This window comes from Pristis pectinata, chromosome 8 (genome assembly GCF_009764475.1).
Source record: "Pristis pectinata isolate sPriPec2 chromosome 8, sPriPec2.1.pri, whole genome shotgun sequence".
In the NCBI taxonomy this organism is placed as follows: domain Eukaryota; kingdom Metazoa; phylum Chordata; class Chondrichthyes; order Rhinopristiformes; family Pristidae; genus Pristis; species Pristis pectinata.
Genome location: NC_067412.1, coordinates 51,788,372 through 51,804,463, shown reverse-complemented (window position 1 = coordinate 51,804,463; position 16,092 = coordinate 51,788,372). Strand labels below are relative to the sequence as shown.

The following is a 16,092-nucleotide window of genomic DNA, read 5'->3' as shown; positions in this document are numbered from 1 at the left end:
CTTATAGGACACGTGATTATGGCAAGTGAGATAATTGAGGAACTTACGGACAAACACCTTTAATTAACTTGTCCTGTTAGAATTGTGAAACTCAGATTCATGAAGTCGCTCTTGCAACCGGATGGCTGATAATTTGAGTGTTGAAGAATTATGGAATTCTGCAATGAATAGTTCACCCTTTCATGAGAATTTGGTAACTTTTTGGGGTTGATTGTGTATTTCGGAAGGCTGCTCACTAGAGCCACGTGGCACAGCGATCTGCGCCAACTCTTTGATGTCCAAGAGTATCCAATTGCTCTCCTTCTCCTGATCTTCTCCCACATCCCTTTTCAAAGATTTATCTAATTCCATTCTGGAAGTTACTATGAATCTGCTTCCACTATCCTTTCAGGCATTATGTTAATACAATACACTGTGATTTCAACCAGAAGGTTAGGATGTCATTGTTTGGAGTTAATGGAAGTAACAGGATTCCACTTTTTATTGCCAACATCACATCAAGACAGTCAAACCTGTTTTGGACAAAGCACTAACTCTGATCAGAGTTGCCTTCATTCTCTCTGCTGCTCAATTTACCAGGAGTCTATTCCAGTTTGTTGGAAGGTTTTTGCTCTGTGCTACTCCAACCCATGTTAGAAAAGACTAACTATCATACCTGGGCACTCTCCAATTCCTGTACATGTTCACTGACACGTTTTACTAAGTGCATTAAGTGGATCACATGGTAATCAGACCCACAAAGGTAACAGTTACAAAGCTGCAGTAACCAAATTCCTACTCTGCAGAAACAGGTTTCACTGTGGCTACACCTCTTTATGTTGAACCCTTAGGATATACCATTGTGCCACTTTGCACCTATGTTGAACCTTCTGAGCAGAGCAATTTCCAACTGCAGTGTCCTAAGGGTTAATTATGCCGCCAGGCAAATGAAAATTTCTCATGCATTCTAGCATCATGCTTACTAAAAAAAAGGCCACATGCAAAGCAAGAAGGTGAAAGGTGCAAGTACCAGGTCAAAGGTTGCCTCGAGGGGTCGCTTCAGTGATCTGACAGCTGGCTGAGTCTTAATTAGCAGGCAGCGAGCACATGGATGGCAATGGACGAATGGGATTCAAGCACATTAACATAAACAGCAAGCAGAGGTGTGTCATAGGGACAACAATGAGTGTGGTAGGTGGAGAGAAAGAAAAGAATCTGAGTGTATTATACGACATCTTGAAAATAACAACCATGCATAACTAATGGTGTTTACTACTGTTGTAGATCAGAGGTTATAATTACAACAGACACCTTGCTATCTACACAGACCGTTGTCACATAAAAAGTTGGAATCACTAAAGGAAAACTATCTTTAAAATGAAGTTAAAATGCAATACATAAACTTCAAAGCATTGGATGAGGAAGAGCTTTATGGCCAAAGCATTTCTACATCAAGGCAGAATATAGAATCAAGAGCTGAGATAAGTTTTATCGGTATGATGTGGGCTCTGGTTTCAACAGTACCTGAGCAAACATTCTATCTCACCCTCAAAGAATATACCTTGTGAATATACAAAAAATTGGGTTTTGGTTGGTATCACAAACCCCTCATTAACTACCTTTGGGAAGGTGGAATGAAATGTTACATGGTCGTTAGGAACAAAAATTTTGCACCAAAAAGTTCATTAAAACTGGTGAAACAGAGGACTGCAGATGTTGGAGATTTTGCCCACCTATCACTGCTCTGTTTTTCCCCGCTATATATTGGGCTTCTCCTTTTCCTTATCTTCAGTCTTGAAGAAGGGTCCTGACCCGAAAAAATTCTCCCACTTTAAGTAACCCCATCTCCCTCACCATGCCCCTTCTTTTCTTCCCTTTCCTAGCCTATCTCTCTTTTCTCTCCTCATCTATTTTTTTCTCCCCTCCCCCCTCCCCCCATGGGGCACCTGCCTCCTTACCTTTGACCCATTCCCTGGTGGATCTGGTCTCCCCTCCTCCCCCGCACCTGCCTATCACTATCTCTTGCCTGCATCTACCTATCACCACCTTGTGCCCAGCCCACCTCCCCTCTTTTGTCCACCTATCACTGCTCTGTTTCTCCCCCCTATATATTGGGCTTCCCCTTTTCCTATCTTCAGTCCTGAAGAAGGGTCCTGACCTGAAACATTGATTGCCTGCTTTTGTCCACAGATGCTGCCTGGCCTGCTGAGTTCCTCCAGCATTTTGTTGTTTTTTCATTAAAATTGATGTTAACTTATCTAAAAGATTAGATATCATAGAAGATTAGTTAACACTGCATTGACACGGTTTATGTTTGGCAACACTCTTTTGGGCATTGTGCAGGTGAATGTTCAAGGCCCAAAGAACTTTAAAATGTTACACTCCTCATGGTGAAAGGGTCCTATAGTTTTGTTAGGCAGGGGAGAGGGTGTGCGTTGGGTGGTGGTTCCATATGTTGATCCAGTAAGGATGATGGAACAAGTGAGAAAGGTTGTTGCAGGGAAATCTACAGATGGGGTTCTTCTCTAATGCCTGCTGCCCTTGTCCTTTCAGGTGGTTGATGAAGTGGACCCAGGGTAAGTTACTTAAGGCAGCTTGGCAAGTTTCTGCAGTGCTTTTTCTGGATGGCACTCACTGCAGCCAGAGTCCACTAATGGCAGAAGAGATCGATGTGTCAGGTGGAGGGTGGAAGCCTCATATTCTGCTTTGTCTGGATGGTGTCAAGCTTCATGAGTATTATGGGAGCAGTACCAATCCAGGGAAGGAGAAATATTCCATCACTCTCCTGACTTTTGTCTTGCAAAGAGTATAAAGGGTTTTGTGAAGTCAGGAGGTGTCATTTGCTGTAAAGTATTTAGTGCTGCTTAGATCACCACACTATAGGATAGATGTGATTCCATTGAAAAAGATAAAGAGGAGATTCACCTGGATATTGTATTGAATGAAAAGTTTCAGTCATGAGGAGTGACTGGAGAGGCTGGGTTTATTTTCCCGGGAGTGGAGGAGGGTGAGGGGAATCTGATGGAGGAATATAAAATGAGGGGAAGATAGTGGTAAACTTTTCCCCAAGCAGAAGTATCTAAGTCCGGAGGTATATAGGTTTAAGGTGAGGCATAAGAAGTTTAGAGGGATCTGAGGAAGATGTTTTTCACCCAGAGGGTGGTTGGAATCTGGAACATCCTGCCTGAGGGGGTGGTGGAGGCAGAGACTCTCACAACATTTAAGAAGTATTTGGATGAGAATCTATGGATCAAGTGCTGGTAAATGGAGTTAGTATAGATAGGTACTTGATGGTCAGTATGGACATGGAGGGCTGAAGGGCCTGTTCCAATACTGGATCACTCTTTGACACTATGATATCCAATCTCTTACTCTCTCTGTTAGCCACAATATTTATGCCCCTTGTCCAGTTAAGTTTCTGGTCAGTGTAACAGCCAGTATTTTGGTATTGGGGGTTTGGAAATGGCATTGAATGTCATGATGATATGGCTAGACCAACTCTTGTTGGAGATGATCATTTCCTGGCACATGTGGCACAAACACCACTGGATGCTTGCAATGTAGTTTGCAAACAAATGCACACTGGTAAGTCTTCTAAGGAGCTACCAATGGAAGTAAACATTCCCACTCCTGATCTTATGGTGGAGGGGAGGCCATTGATGAAGCAGGTGAAGATGCCGAGGATGGCTGGGACCAGGACAGTAACCTGAAGAACTCCTGCAGTGATGTACTGGGACATCATCAGGATTTCTTCCACTTTGTCTGGTAGGTATTAGTTCGGTATCCCACCTCACCTCTCAAAGAAGAATCATTCTCTGTTGCTCTCTCAACAGTAACAAAAACAACTTCCATTTATCTAGCATGGCAACTTTCAGAGCTTCTTCACATGAGTGTAATCAATCGAAAATTGATATTAGCACAGATAAACGAAATTCTAGTCAAAGAAGTGGGTTTTAACGAGCCTCTTAAAGCAAGTAAAAGAATAGGGGTGGGGAGATTTTGAGGTCTAAGGCCTTGGATACTAAACAATGGTGGAGGAATTCAATTCAGAAATTAGGGGAGCACTGGTGTCACTGAGGTCTGTGGGGCTGGGGGAGGTTACAGAGATTGGGAGAGGTGAGAGGGAGGGAAAGCACAGTGGTACAGTGGGTAGTGCTGCTGCCTCATAGCTCCAGTGACCCGGGTTCAGTCTTGACCTCAGGTGCTGCCTGTGTGGAGTTTGAATGTTCTGCCTGTGACTGCATGGGTTTCCTCTGGGTGCTGTGCTGGTGGTTTCCTCTCAGTGATGTGCTGGTGGTTTACTCGCTACTGTAGATTACTATTAGTGGAGTTGGGTGGCAGGAAAGTAGGAAGCCAAAGAGGGGTGACAAAATATCTCTGGTAGACAGGATTAAAGTAAACCTGAAGGTACTTTATAAGCATATTAAGGCAAAAGAATAACCAGGGAAAGAGTGGGGTCCATTAGGGACTACAGGGGCAATCTATGCCTAAAGTTAGAAGGTGGGAGGCCAAGGGGACAATCAGCCCCTCTCCAAAGCCTCCACATCCATCCTGTAATGACCCCAAGTTTACAAAGAGACTGATTCAGTTTCAGAGAGAGGGATGGGGTAAGTGGCCAGGATCTGGAATTTGTAAGATAAGATGAGATAAGATATCTTTATTAGTCACATGTACATTGAAACACGCAATGAAATGCATCTTTTTGCGTAGAGTGTTCTGGGGGCAGCCCGCAAGTGTTGCCACGCTTCCGGTGCCAACATAGCATGTCCACAACTTCCTAACCTGTACGTCTTTGGAGTGTGGGAGGAAACTGGAGCACCCGGAGGAAACTCACACAGACATGGGGAGAACATACAGACTCCTTACAGACAGTGGCTGGAAGACCAAAGAAGATGCTTTTCACTTCCTAATACTTCATCAGAACAAATCCCTGCTCTCTCCTTACAGTATCTCAGACAAATCTGAAGGAGAGACCATGGAGGGTCAGGAGAGATTGTGGGGAGATAAAACTGAGTATTATCAGCACACTTTTGGAAAGTGATGACATTTTCAGATGACATGGCCCAGGGCGATTGTGTGGATGAGAAATAGAAGGGAGTCAAAATGAATCTCTGGAGAACACCCAGAAGCAAAGGTGTGAGAGCAGGAGGAGTAGATGTAGCTGGTGATTCTCTGGCTGTGATTAGCTGGTTAAGAATGGGACCAGGTAAGTGTAGTCTCACCTAGCTGCAAGACTGTGAAGGGGTACTGGAGCAGTATGGTATCTTCAGTGTGTCAAAGGTCACAAGCATCAGGATAGAGAGATAGATCATCTGTGCCACTGTTACAGAGAATGTCAATACTGGCTTTGATTAGAGCAGGAACCCCAATTGAAAGTTTTCTGACAAGGAGCCTTGCATTGGACAGCATGAAATTGGGGAAAGGAGCGGGGCTGGACATTGGGCAGGTGCTTACAAAAGCACTGACGCCAAGTGCTGATCTTTTGAGGAGACAGGTAATTATCAAGTAACCTGGAGGACTGCAGGTCAACAACTTCAAGGAACGTGAGGACCAGGAACGGAATGTGGGTGGGTCAGGAAGGTTGAGGGTACAGCAGGCAGGTTTCATGGTCGAGTCAGAGAGGAAACCAGAGAAAGATGTGTGGGATAAGGAAACATTACAGGTTTGGTCCAGTGGATAGGGGTGATGGGAGGGATGAGGTAAGTAGGTTAATTTGGGTTTAAAATGGGCGGCACAGACTCATTGGGCTGGAAGGGCCTGTTACCACGCTGTAAATAAAAATTAAAAAAAAAATTTTTAATAAAAGATTAGATAGTCTCAAATGCAGTGATAAAGTAATCAATTAGGTCCTCACACTTGCTCACGGAGGTGAGAGTGCAGGAGACAGAGGAAGCAGTTAACAGGAATAGCTAAGATATATTTCTGCTCATGGATGTTTGTGGAATTAGAATGTAGGAACATAAGTAACAGGATTTGGGAGTTGGCCAATCAGCCCCTCAGGCCTGCTCCCTCACTCAATGAATGATCCAATCTTGGCCTCAACTTCCCCTCTCTCACTCCCCATATCCTTTGACTACTTCCAATCTCCACCTTGGATGTATTCAATGACCCAACCACCACACTGCTCTGGGGTTGAGAATTCCAAAGATCCATAATCCTCTGAGCAAATAAATTCCTCCTTATTCCCATCCAAAATGGCTGGCACCTGATTCTGAAACTAATTCTAGATATCCCACTGAGTCAAACATTCTCTCAGCATCTACCCCCACTCCTCCCAATGATATCACCTCTCATTCTTCTGAACTTCCAGTGAATAAAGATCCAGCCTGGTCAATCTGTCTTCAGATGTCAACCCCTTAGGAGCAATCTCAGGAAGTAAAAGGGCGTCACAAGAGAGACTGCAGATACTGGAAATCTGCAGCAAGTTTGCAGACCTGATAAAGGGTCCATTTCCCTCCATAGGTGCTGCCTTACCCTTTCAGTATCTTCAGTATTTTGTGTGTTGCTCAGGAAGTAAAAGGCTTGATAGTGTAATAAATGCCACAGTCAGATCTGAATGTTAAAGGGTAGAACGATCTACCTACTATATTTGTTCATCTGTGACCTTTAGACTTAAGAGGGCAGAGACAAGAAGGAAACTTGAGAGAAATTGTTTTAATGGGGACCCACTGTATTAAAGTTGGAGGCAAAGGTTTGGTTGAGCAGATCGGTAATGACAATAATACATCACAATGAATGGTAGCTCAGGAGCTAGGTGCTAGAGATGTTGAAATTTTATTTGGTAGGGAGCCTCATCAGGAGGCAAACACAAAAGGAATTACGGTTAGCATGAGAAGGTCTCAAAGATGGCAATGGGATTGAACAAGTGATTCTGCCCTTCGTTCAAGGAACAACACACTGCCCCCTGCTGCAAAGGACATCAGTCACCACCCCTCCCTCCCTCCCAAAAGCAACATTGACTCTTTCCTCAAACTCCATCACCTCCGCTCTTCCATAGAGACCAACACTCCTTCTCCCTCAAACAGATCCAGAGGGATCATTATCCTGGCAGTCCCCTCACTACCTTGGAGCCTTCAGAGCCCTCCACTGTGCCTCCAAGTCCCGAATTCACTCCTGACCCCATAAGGCCCGAGTCTTGACCCCACCCCCATCCCTTTTTGTTCCCAATCCCTGAATAATTCCGATCCTATGATGTTCCCCGACCCTCCAGTGCTCCAAGCCCCTGACTCTCTGATCCCAATAACTCCCCAACTCATTTGCATGCTCTAGAATCTCTAACCATTCTTCCATTGAAGAACATTAATGCTCCCCTCACAGATCAATCTTCTACCCCCACCCACCTCAAATGTCAACATACTACCCCTTCACTCAAGGAGAAACATTCCTCACAGTGTCAGTGACCAAAATACTCTTTTTTTCTTCAATACCAACATCCTAACTCTCCTCATCTTTGTATGGGGGAGGGCACCATGTGCTTGTGCAGCTCTCCGCTTGAGGCAGGTATGCAGGTCGAGCAAGTAATTAAGAAATCTAACAGAATGTTATTGTTTATTTCTAGAGGAATTGAGTACAAAAGCATGGAAGTCATGTTCAGTTATAGATGACTTCGGTGAGACCACTTCTGGAGTACTTTTTACAGTTTTGGTCTTCTTATTTAAGGAAGGATGTGGCGGATTGTCCTATGAGGAAAGAAATTTGTGCCTGGAGTTAGAAGAGGTAGGGGAGGTCCTTAATGAATACTTTGCTTCAGTATTCACCAGTGAGAGAGACCTTGCTGTTTGTGAGGATGGCATACAACAAGCTGATACGCTAGGGCATATCGATGTGAGGAAAGAGGATGTGCTGGAACTTTTGAAAAGTATTAGGATAGATAAGTCACCGGGGCTGGACAAGATATATCCAAGGTTATTACGTGAAGCGAAGAAAGAGATTGCTGCACCTTTGGTGATGATCTTTGCATCCTCACTGGCCACAGGAGTAGTGCCAGATGATTGGAGGGTGGCAAATGTTGTTCCCTTGTTTAACAAAGGGAGTAGGGATAACCCTGGGAATTACAGACCAGTAAGTCTTACTTCAATGGTGGGCAAATTACTGGAGAAGGTTCTTAGAGACAGGATTTATGGGCATTTGGAGAAGCATAGGCTGATTAGGGACAGTCAGCATGGCTTTGTGAGGGGCAGGTCATACCTCATGAGCCTGATTGAATTCTTTGAGGATGTGACAAAGCACATTGATGAAGGTAGAGCAGTGGATGTGGTGTACATGGATTTTAGTAAGGCGTTTGATAAGGTTCCTCATGGAAGGCTCATTCAGAAAGTCAGGAGGCATGGGATCCAGGAAAACTTAGCTATGTGGATTCAGAATTGGCTCACCCATAGGAGACAGAGGGTGGTGGTAGATTGAGCGTATTCTGCTTGGAGATTGGTGACCAGTGGTGTTCCGCAGGGATCTGTTCTGGGATCCCTGCTCTTTATGATTTTTATAAATGACTTGGATGAGGATGTCGAAGGGTGGGTTAGTAAATTTGATGATGATACGAAGGTTGGTGGTGTTGTGGATAGTGTAGGTTGCTGTAGATTACAACAGGACATTGATAGGATGCAGAGTTGGGCTGAGAAGTGGCAGATGGAGTTCAACCCAGAAAAGTGTGAAGTGATACACTTTGGGAGATCGAATTTGAAGGCAGAATACAAGGTAAATGGCAGGACTCTTAGCAGTGTGGGGGAACAGAGGGATCCTGGGGCCCACACCCATAGATCCTTCAAGGTTGCCACACAGGTCGATAGGGTTGTTAAGGAAGCTTATGTTGTGTTGGCTTCGATTAGTCAGAGTATTGAGTTCAGGAGCTGCGAGGTAATGTTGCAGCTTTATAGAACTCTGGGTAGACCACACTTGGAGTATTGTGTTCAGTTCTGGTCACCTCATTATAGGAAGGATGTGGAAGTATTGGAAAGAGTGCAGAGGAGATTTACCAGGATACTGCCTGGATTAGAGAGCATGTGTTATGAGGATAAGTTGAGTGAGGTAGGGCTCTTCTCTTTGGAGAAGAGGAGAATGAGAGGTGACTTGATAGAGGTGTACAAGATGATAAGTGGGATAGATCGAGTGGACTGTCAGAGACTTTTTCCCAGGGCGAAAATGACGAACATGAGGGGGCATAATTTTAAGGTGACTGGAGGAAGGTATAAGGGGGATATCAGAGGTAAGTTTTTTACACAGAGAGTGGTGGGTGCATGGAATGCACTGCTGGCAGAGGTTGTGGGGGAGATACATTTAGGGATATTTAAGAGACTCTTAGATAGACACATGAATGATAGAGAAGTGGGGGGCTATGTGGGAGGGAAGGGTTAGATAGATCTTAGAGCAGGATAAAACATTGGCACAACATTGTGGGCTGAAGGGCCTGTACTGTGCTGTAATGTTCTATGTTCTATGTTGAAAGGTTGGACAGGCTAGGCTTGGAGTTTAGAAGTGTAAGACGGAACTTGATTGAAATATATAAGACTCTGCAGGGTTGATATGGAGAGCATATTTCCTCCTGTGGGAGAATCTAAAAGTAGGTGATCACTGTTTAGAAACAATGGGTTGCCCCTTTAAGATGGAGATGAAGCAAGAAATTTTCTCTCGGAGAGCCGTGTACCTTTGGAACTCTCTTCCTCAAATGATGGTGGAAGCAGTAGCTTTAAATATTTTTGAGCCAGTGGAGATAGGTTCTTGGTAAACAAGGAGGTCAAGGTTTATCAGGGATGCGGAGCCACAAACAATCGGAACTCAGTGGGTCGAGCAGCAACTGTGGGGGGAAAGGAACTGTTGATGCTTCGGGCTGAGACCCTGCATCAGGACTGAGAGTGGAGAGGGAAGATAGCCAGTATACAGAGGAGAGGGGGAGTGGTAAAACAGTGGCCAGTGAGTGATAGGTGTACTGAGGAGGGGTGAGGGATGATGGGCTGATGGAACCAGGTGGAGGAGGGGATGATGAAGTTGAAGGAGGATTGGACAGTGATGAGCAAGAACATAAAGGCTACCAGTGGTGGAATCTGATAAGAAGGTGATAATGGGAACCATTAGTGGACAGGTGAAGGCCAGATGGAAACAAATGGTGGAAGAGGGATCCATTGAGTGAAATGTGTGGGTCATAGGTGGATAGAAGCAGGAGGGGGACGGTGATGAAAATGTGTGATGGGGGGGCTGAAGGCTGGGGCATGGGAAAGGGGACATAAATGGGAGGACCAGAGGCAGATCAGAAAGAGGGAGGAGGGAAACACAGGAGGCAAGGTTTGCCTGAAATTGGACAATTCAATACTCATTCCATTGGGTTCTAGACTACTCAGGCAGAATATGAGATGTTGTTCCTCTAGTTCGTGTTGGGACTCACCCTGGCAGTGGAGAAGGCTGAGGACAGACAGATCGGTGTGGGAATGGGAGTTGAAATGGCATGCAACTGGGAGCTCGGGATGGCTGTTATGGACAGAGCACCGGCACTCAGTGTGATGATCGCCAAGTCTGCGCTTGGTCTTGCCGATGTAGAGGAGGCCACATCGGGAGCACTGAATGCAGTAGACAAGGTTGGAGGAAGTGCATGTGAATCTTTGCCTCACTTGGAAGGAACGTTTATGGCCCTGGATGGTGGTGAGGTAATGCAGAGAACACAAGAGTTGAATTTACATTGAATGGCGGTGCGGGCTCAAGGGGCTGAGTGGCCTTCCCCTGCTCCTAACCCGTCTGCTCGTACATAGCTTTGTGAATGGGTAGAGCATGTTACCCAGGGTTGGGGTGAGTCACTTCATGTGGAGATGGTGCAGTTCTGCCAAACTCCCTCGTGGGGACTGGCGATGTGGTCGAAACTGCAAATGGCTCCTCTCACTTTCCCCTGGCTCTGGAGATGCCCACTCACAGAAGGCATGCAGAAAAGCCCCCTTATCTCTGAGGCAATCAATGATCAAGGGCTGCCACACTGTTGCCCTGCCTACTTGCAGAGATGGGTGACCCAACATCGCCAAAAGCAAATGAACAGGTGTCCTTCCCGAGGCTTAATGTTGCTCTAATCCCAGGATTTGGGATTGTGATCAGGGCAAATCTATGAGTGGGATTGGGTTTTCCAAATCCACACAAACATCTAATGTTGACAGCGTATTTTAGTGGTTACAGATCTCACCTATTCAACACAAGGGACTCCTTCACTGGCCGGCCATAAGACATGGGGACCTCAGGGCAGCACTGTGGTGCAGCTAGTAGAACCACCGCCTCACAGCTCCAGAGACCCAGGTTCGATCCTGACCTCTGGCGCTGTCGGCCTGTGGAGTTCGCATGTTCTCCCTGTGTCCGTGTGAGTCTCCCCTGGGTGCTCCTTTTCCTTCCCACATTCTAAAAATGTGCTGGTGGGTAGGTTAATTGGCAATTGCAAATTGGTCCCAGTGCGTAGATGAGCGGTAGCATCTGCTGGGATGTTGTTGGGAATGTGGAAAGAGTAAGGCTAGGATTAGGGTAAAAAAAAATGGGTGCTTGATAGTTGGCACAGACTTGGTGCACTGAAGGGCCTGTTTCCATGTTCTATTTCTCTATGATTCTCTGATTCATTCTGTGCTCAAAGCAAGCCCAATACTGAGCAGGATCAAAGACTGTGAGTGCACCATTCAACAAACAATCAACAAGCAATCTGCTGGAGGAACTAAGTGGGCCGAGCAACATCTAGACCAATGAAGGGTCTCGACCCAAAACATCGAGTGTCCACTTCCCCCCACACATGCTGCTCAACCAGCTGAGTTCTTCCAGCAGATTGTTGCTCCAGATTCCGGCATCTGCAGTCTCTTGTGCCTCTCCTGTCTGATCAACACAAGTGCAATTGCTACCTCTCTGCTTCCAACAGAGTAGCCCAATAAAGAAAAGGGAAAAGAATCCCCTCTCACACACATTTTACATACAACCAAGGACTGGACTGTCAGTTCAATCGGTCTCAAATTAACCTAGGCATTTTAGACAGAGGCATCAGCTGAGAGTGGCAGGAGGTTTCCCCTACATCTCCAGTTTACCTACCATGGCAGCGGCTGCAGTCTGGTTCACCTGGTGCTGGGCAGCCTTAATTTTGGCTTGCAGATGTGCAGGCGGGTGAAAGTACTTGCACTTCTCCCTTGAGCAGCGGCCCTTGATGTAATCCATGCAAACTGTTACTGTGTTTTCATTTGAGTCGATCATTCCCATATCCATTGGGTGTGCGTAGCGGCAGTCGTTCTCGCCCCGAGTGCAATTTCCACGCTGAAATTCCCTGCAAACCTAACGAGACCAGTCATCAGCAACCATTCAACATATGCCCAGGGATCAAACAGTCTGCCTTCACCTGGATGTCCCAGACCAGACAACTGCTTCGGCCTCTCCTGACCTTCGAACAGAAGCCAAACAAAACTGTAAAACTCTGATAATCCGAGACCCTCAGGACCATTGGTGGTGCCAGGTTTGACCACTTCATGTTACTCCTATTAGTACTGCAACACACTTCTAATTCACTGTTTTTTAGATGTTACACAGTTTAAAAGGAGCTTGGGATAATGGGTCCCAGTGAATTTAAATGGTGCTCAGGAACTGGGGCCTGGTGAGTATAAAAGGAGTGCAGAAACTGGGGCCTAGTGGGTTTAAAGGGAGGTTTGCAAGTGAGGCAACAGGAATTGGGGCCTGGTGAGTTCAAAGGGAGTGCAGGCCATGGGGTCTCAGTGAGTTTAAAAGGAGCACAGATTTGGGGCAATTTACAGCAGCCAGTTACCCGACCAACCAGCATGTCATATAGATGTGGGAGGAAACTGGAGCACCCCAGGAGGGGCCACGTGGTGACAAGGAAAACATGCAAACTCCACACAGACAGAGATCAGGATTAAACTTGGGTCATTGGAGCTGTGAGGCAGCAGCTCTACTAGCCACAGCACTGTGGATCGAGGTAGAGCGCAGTACCACATTAGCCTGGGAGCCTGGATGCTTCATTGAGAGACTCTGCATTGATTTGATGTACAGTTCTGTTGCGGAGCTGGGGCTGTGCCTCACACTGGTCCAGCTGGTCCAGCCCAATTAAGCAGCAGTTTGAATGGTGACAGTGAAGAGATGCTAATTGTTGTTGCAGAGGGAATTCTGCAGAAATTTCAGCAAGCAGATCCATTTCCAGACTTCCTTTCCCAACAGTAAACAGCCCATAATTCACCCCACTTTAAACATACTTCCTTTCTTTCTTTTTAACAAATACATTTTCACAATATGATATTATGTTTACAATTTTAAAAGGAAAGGTAGATACAAGTAAAGATTTCCTTCCTGGGAAACTGAATAAAAGGCACAGTCTTAAAACTAGAGCCCGACCAATCATGTTTCGATACAAAGGATAGCGGAGACAAACAACAAGTGCTGCTGGAAGATCATCAACTCGGTGAAAGATGCTCTTTGGTCTGCCCGAAGCTTGTAGGTTGGAAGACAAAGCGCCAGTCAACACTCATTTCCAAAACTCCAATATTTCAGGAAGATACAGGCACACATCTACTTCCACTCCACAAGAGTGAAAAGGGCATTTTTCACAATTCCACCTGTATTCCGTGAAGTTACTGCACTTGTACTACAGCTCCCAGCACCTGATCTGTGAATTGACAGCCTGTGGGTAGCATTGAATTCTGCTCAGCTCAAATTGGGCAGGTCACTGTCAGAAACACTGGAGGAGGACCTTAACTCAGAGTAAATAATTATTATTAAAACTTAAATTACTTTTGAAAATTCTGTAAATGTTAGCTGCAGTAAATGTGAGCATGAATCTGTTAAATTGTTACACCCAACATCCCTAACTAATAATTGGAACACATGGCATGATTTTTTTTTAAGCATTAAACAATTCAAAGGTAGATTTATTGGAAGAGAATCATGTGATTCATCCGCCATAAGGGATCCCTTAATATCCCAGATTTTCAATGATCAGGGAATACTCCACACTAGGGACAATTTACTGCATCCAATTAACTCATTGATCTGCATGTCTTTCAGATGTGGGAGGAAACCAGAGCACCGGGGAAAACCTATGCGGTCACAGGGAGAACATGCAAATTTCACGCAAACTGTGCCGGAGGTCAGGATTGAACTGGAGTCTCTGGCTTTGAGGCAGAGGCTCTGCTATTTGTGCCACTCTACAGCCCCAGCTCCCTGGCACTTTGGTTCCCATCAGCTTTGGCTTGGCACAGACCTTTATAGGTGTTGAAGAGCAGGCTCTCTGTCAACTGACAGATACGGGGTGAGGAGGGGTTCTCTGAGTCTGGAAGGGACAGTCCAGTATAAGGGAGCTCTGGAGAAGCAGCCTCCATCCTCACAAAGGAATGTCTCAAGCTAAGAGTTTGTATCCAATAAATTCATCTTGACTCAACGGCACAGTGGCGTAGCAGGTTGAGCCACTGCCCTACAGCTCCGAGGCTCAATTCTGATCTCAGGTGCTGTCCGTGTGGAGTTTGCATGTTCTCCCTGTGACTGCATGGATTTCCTCTGGATGGTCAGGTTTCCTCCAATGTCCCAATGACATGCGGGGTCAGGAGGTTAATTGACCGCTATCAATTGCTCCTAATGTATAGGTGAGTGGTAGAAAATGGGGGGGATTAATGGGACTATGGGATTAATGTAAGATTAGTGTAAAAGGGTGGTTGATGGTTGGCACGGACTCAAGTGGACCAAAGGACCTGTTTCTAAGTATCTCTCAGTGACTCTCTATGGAAAGCTACTATAGCTTCTTCTGCACTGAGGTCCTATTGATGTACAAGAGCTCATTCATATCACAAGGGAGCAGGGAATGATGAAGTTTCAAGCAGATGATTGACCTGCTTGATTTCTGTCTCAACCAATGCACAGCAGGACACTCAGTGGGAACATCTGATTCAATCACAGATGAAGGCAGCCCAACCCCATGCTGTGGCAGTTGCTGGGGATGGCCATTATATGTTGGCCTTGACAGCAAAGCCCATGCCCCGTCAGTGAAGGAGTAATCAGGACTTTCAACTAATGAGAGGGGGGAGGGTTCAAGGGACAGGAAGTGTAATAAATCAAAAATGAGAGAGCTGTGGCCCAGGGCAGTGAAGGGGTGAATGAAAATCAAAGGAAGGAACAGAAACTAAAAGCAAGGTGTGCGGTGGTAATTGGACCCAGAGTAAGTAACATCTATAAGAAGTCATAGATTAAGGCTCTTCATTAGAATGCTTGCAGCACTATAACAAGATAGATGAGTAAACAGCACAAATAGAAATAAATGAGGCACGGACGGATGGTGACCGCGACTGGGAACTCAATATTCCAGCTTATTCAATGTTCTAAGCGAACAGACAAAAAGGAAAAGGAGCTGCGTTAGCCGTGCTGATCAAGGAAAGTATCAGTGTGGTGGTGAGTAGTTAGGTAGGTGCAGTGGATTGCGATGTGGAATCAGTTTGGGTGGATAGAAGGAATAGCTTGGGACACCAGACATGTGGGAGAAATCTAAATTCTCCTACATGTTGCCTCACAGTCAGACAAGACATCAATTGGAAATATCAAAGGGGTGTGAGAAGGGAACTGTAATTATCATGGGTGATTTTAATCTGCATATTGATTAGACTAATCAAACTGGCAAGGGTACTGTGGAAGAGGAAACTGTGGAGTGCATTGGGGATGGTTTCTGAGAGCAATATGTCACAGAGCCTACCTAGGACATGCTATTTTAGATCTGGTCATGTGTAATGAGGTAGGATTAATAATTGATCTTGTAGTTAAGAATCCTCCATGGAGTAGTGATCCCAACATGGTAGAGTTCCAGATACAGTTTGAGGGGGAACACCTTTGGTTCAAAACCAGTGTCCTTAACTTAAATAAGGGAAATTACAAAGGTATAAAAGTAGACAGGGAAAATAAGCTGAAGGAGAGGTCAGTAGATGGACAGTGGCAGATTTCTAAGCAGGTATTTTGTAAGGAAGAGCAGAAATATATCCCATTCACACAGAAGGACTCAGTGAGAAAGATGAATCATCCGTGGTTAACAAAGGAGGTCAAGGAAAATGTTCAATCATAAACAAAAACAAATAAAGTGGCAAAAGCTCATGGTAGACCAGAGGACTGGGAATTTTTCAGGATCCAGCAGCA

The 16,092-nt window shown here is 45.4% G+C and overlaps 1 protein-coding gene across 18 annotated transcripts in view; it reads right to left on the bottom strand.

Annotated features, from left to right (window-relative positions):
* Nucleotides 1-16,092, bottom strand: part of LOC127573072 (muscleblind-like protein 3) — a 188,138-nt gene that overhangs the window by 30,115 nt on the left and 141,931 nt on the right. For all 18 annotated transcript variants that reach the window (XR_007956747.1, XM_052020896.1, XM_052020891.1 and 15 more), the window contains one exon: nt 12,013-12,249. Coding sequence is in view for 17 of the 18 variants with exons in the window: in XM_052020896.1 (XP_051876856.1) it covers nt 12,013-12,249 (237 nt within the window). In the remaining variant the exon portion in view is untranslated. The remainder of the gene's footprint in view (nt 1-12,012; nt 12,250-16,092) is intronic.